This window comes from Octodon degus, unplaced genomic scaffold, assembly GCF_000260255.1.
Source record: "Octodon degus isolate 3935 unplaced genomic scaffold, OctDeg1.0 scaffold00380, whole genome shotgun sequence".
Lineage (NCBI taxonomy): Eukaryota > Metazoa > Chordata > Mammalia > Rodentia > Octodontidae > Octodon > Octodon degus.
In genome coordinates this window covers 478,264-482,286 of record NW_004524956.1, presented here as the reverse complement: position 1 = coordinate 482,286, position 4,023 = coordinate 478,264, and the positions used below count along the sequence as shown (strand labels likewise).

At 38.6% G+C, this 4,023-nt stretch overlaps 1 protein-coding gene across 1 annotated transcript; it reads left to right on the top strand.

Annotated features, from left to right (window-relative positions):
* The first annotated feature begins 2,701 nt into the window (after nt 1–2,701).
* LOC101591384 (olfactory receptor 6F1-like) lies at nt 2,702–3,661 on the top strand. The gene has a single exon (XM_004648296.1). It carries the CDS (start codon nt 2,702–2,704, stop codon nt 3,659–3,661), a length of 960 nt encoding a protein of 319 aa, XP_004648353.1.
* Nucleotides 3,662–4,023: the final 362 nt, after the last annotated feature.

Genomic DNA, 4,023 nt, shown 5'->3' with positions numbered 1-4,023 from the left:
TCTCTCTCTCTGTCTCTCTCTCTGTCTCTCTCTCTGTCTCTCTCTCTGTCTCTCTCTCTCTCTCTGTCTCTCTCTCTGTCTCTCTCTGTCTCTCTCTCTCTCTGTCTCTCTCTCTGTCTCTCTGTCTCTCTCTCTCTGTCTCTCTCTCTGTCTCTCTCTCTCTCTCTCTCTCTCTCTCTCTCTCTCTCTCTCCTTTTTAATCATTTATGTATTTGCTTCTTTATGTGTTTGCTTGGTACAGGGTCCCATTCTGTGGCTCGGACTCCAGTGTTCCCCTTGTCTCAGCCTCCGCAGCACTGTGGTTACAAGTGTGCACCACGATGCCCAGTTTTGGTGTCCCGGACTGTGTTGCTGGGCAGTCTCAGCGCTGGTGTGGTCTTATGCTTTCCAATACTAAATAGCCCTTTTTTCTTAAATACAAGAAGTTGCATGTTCTGTGCAATGAGAGGCATTTTGCACATTAGATCTTATATAATAATACAAATGTTAATATTCCTCCAGACAAACCAGATCAAAGTACAAATTATCTTTTACAACAATATTGTAAAAGATAATTCAGCTCTTTCATCAAAGCTACTTCAATTATAAATTTTATACATACATCTTTCTAAATGTTTTCAAATGTGAAAAACAGAAAAAATGTTATTATCCAAATAATTTGGATTTAAAATTGCATGGGATTTAGTATTTGTATGTGTATATATATCAATATATTAATATTTGCTAGATTATATATCAATATTTTTAAAGTTGGCATAAATTGTTTATTGTTTTATGTAATATTTATTTTAAATGCACATTAACATTTGCTGGAGTGTGACAAACTCTCTGACTCATAGTAACATTACTCAATGCTTTAAAACAGAAACGATAGCTTCTAAGTTCCGTGACTTGGCACATGCACCTCTGTGTCCATTCTGCGCTCTAGACTTAATTCACCCTGTGGCTTCAACGTCCACACGTTTGATTGCAGGTTCTTTTTTTTTAATTTTATGGAATGGTCTACAGTGTGTTCAGGATCTCACTCCTACCCTGGACTTGTAGTGATCCACTTGTTCATAGCCCCCTAAGTGCTGGAATTACAGGCACTCCTACCATGCCCATTCTCAGTTACCCCCTGGGCAGGCTGGCACAGCAAGCCCAGGGATCGAACCCCAGTCCCTGAGCCTGCTTGCAGGCGCTTTAATCTGCTGAGCTATTTGGCAGGCCCTTTGAATGCAATTTGATAATTTCAAAGCAAACCTACATAAACTTTAAAACAATTCAATATTCATGAACAAAATTGCATACAAATTTTATCCTTGCTTTCATCTTGTGATACAAGACACATTGTCTGGGTCTTTAACCCAGATCATTTATATAATTTAAAACTATATTTTGCATATACAAAAGTATTTTCGTTATGTTGGCCATGGTTTTTTCTCCTCATAAGGTTTAGATATTTTGACCTGGAAGAATATGTACACAACCTGTTGGAATACACATTGCACCAAACGAATGATTACCAGCAGGATTAACACACGCAAGTCCGTGATATCCCGTCTAAACAATATTATTACAAACATATCTTCTCATTAAACTGAGAAAGTAGTTGTGTCTATCTAACTACCTTGTATATAGATATATTTTCTGCACTAAAAAACTGTTCTTTATTTCTAGACCCTTTTTTGTTTTGTTTTGTCAGAGATGGGTGTTCCATTGATGTGTTTGGAGAAGTCTTTGAAGGACCTTATTATAGTTGAAGCCAGTCCAAATATTGTAGGTACTTAAATCAGCAAAATAACCCAATATAGACCAATAGTCCATAATAGTAGTGGGGTACCAGCCCAACTGGCAATTGTATTCTGAATAACTACCATGAAAACGACAATATTCAATGTATTAATTAATGTAAATGTCCTACTAACCTGTTTTGAAACTGTTCCATTGCTATTTGATCTTTTTTTCTCATTGAAATTCATAAAAAGTTAAAAAACAAAAACAAAACAAATAAGATATACGTACACAACAGTTCCTCATCAGGGCTGAAAAATGGTGAATGCGTTATTCTAGAAAGAGAGAAAGGATTTGCAAGTAATAAAAAATTATCAGTATCTTCCATACATATTTTTAATTCAATGTTTAGTTTGTGCTTTGATGTCAGATTTATTCATGATAATATCCATCCAATCTTAAACTAATGAGTCGTGAAGGACACACAAGTAAACTTGTGGCAAAATCATACTTTCAACAGTAACATAGGTTTACACAGGCAGCCCCAGATCCATGTACCTTCGTGGGATCGACTCTGATTTTCCTTCACCTTCTGGACTGTAGGTAATGACTCCATCATGGACAGAGTAGCACTGAGGTCTGACCCATAACCACTTGGAGGTGTCAGTTTGGTCTTTACTGCCAGCATTTTTGGATTCCAACCCACATCATAACATAACATTGAGAAATGATGGGAAACATATTTAATATTCTATTTGTACAGTGTGGATATTTAGTACATTTTTATTGGAGAATTCCCCAAAAATTAAAAGACGTAAGCCACATAAAGTATATAGACAAATGTAAGCCATGATTATTAATCATTGCTTTGTATGAATGGAGCAACTGCTCATCATTAAATGAAAGAATAATATTTTGCCATTAATTACCACTTGGTCATGTACCTCATCTAATGTGCTGCTTTCTTCCACTTCACAGAACATGAGGTATGGATAGAGCAAACCACACCACAGTGACAGAGTTCATTTTCCTGGGGTTCCTGGGCTCGCTCTCTCTGCGACTCACTCTCTTTGTGATCTTCCTCTCTGTGTACCTGCTCTCCCTCATGGGAAACACCCTCATCATCTTCCTTGTGCTCATGGACTCCACACTCCAGACACCCATGTACGTCTTCTTAGGGAATCTGTCCTTCCTGGAGGTCTGGTACACCACAGTCACTGTGCCTAAGTTGCTGGCCACCTGCCTCTCCAAAGTTGTCACCATCTCTGTTCCCAGTTGTATTACCCAGCTCTACTTCTTCTTCTCTTTGGGAGCCACAGAGTGCATCCTGCTCGCAGTGATGGCCTATGATCGGTACGTGGCCATATGCAGCCCTCTGCAGTACTCACTGCTCATGAATTCTCAGATCTGCCTGAAGTTTACAGCTGGAACTTGGACTGGGGGATTCTTTGCTCCTCTCGTACCCACCATACTCATCTCGCACCTTAACTTCTGTGGTCCCCACAAGATCAATCATTTCTTCTGTGACTTAGACCCCATTTTCAGACTCTCCTGCTCAGACACTTTCTTTGTGGAAGCCCTGAGTTATACATTTAGCTCTGCTGTGATCCTAAGCTCTTTCCTCCTCACCATCTCCTCTTATGGCAATATTGTGGCCACAGTCATTAGGCTGTCCTCCCGAGAGACTCAGAAGAAGACCTTCTCCACCTGTGCCTCCCACCTCACTGTAGTCACCATCTACTATGGCACCATTATCTTTGCCTATGTCCATCCTCTGGCCAAGTACACACTCACCATTGGTAAAGTAGTCTCTGTGTTCTACTGTGTGGTCACGCCACTGGTAAACCCTCTCATATACACCCTGAGGAACCGGGAGGTGAAGAAAGCTTTCAGGAAATGTCTAGTTCAAAAAGCATTTTTGTTCACTAGAATGGTTGAGAAATTTTAAGATAATAGTGAAATTCAATAATATTGACTGGTTACTTACTAATATCTCATTGGCCAATTGCAAGTATTGGAAATTATCATTTTAATGTTTTTCTTAAATTCCTTAAAAGTACTGTTCTGTATTTTGTGTATAAATGTTCTAATGCAATTTTACACCGTACGAAACCTTATTGACATGGTTCCTACCATCAAGACATTCAGAAGTAGAAAAAACTGATTTTCTCCCATTCAGTTTTAAAACTATTTTCATTATTGGTATTAGAACAGATAATATGAGCAACGAATTGTTAAATAGAATTGATTCTTACAAATGTAGCCATTTATCCATCATTGTGCATTCTTTTAATGAATACCACACACAAG

What these genes read in the sequence shown, in the direction of transcription:
- LOC101591384 (XM_004648296.1), top strand. Translation starts at nt 2,702, where the DNA reads ATGGATAGAGCAAACCACACCACAGTGACAGAGTTCATTTTCCTGGGG.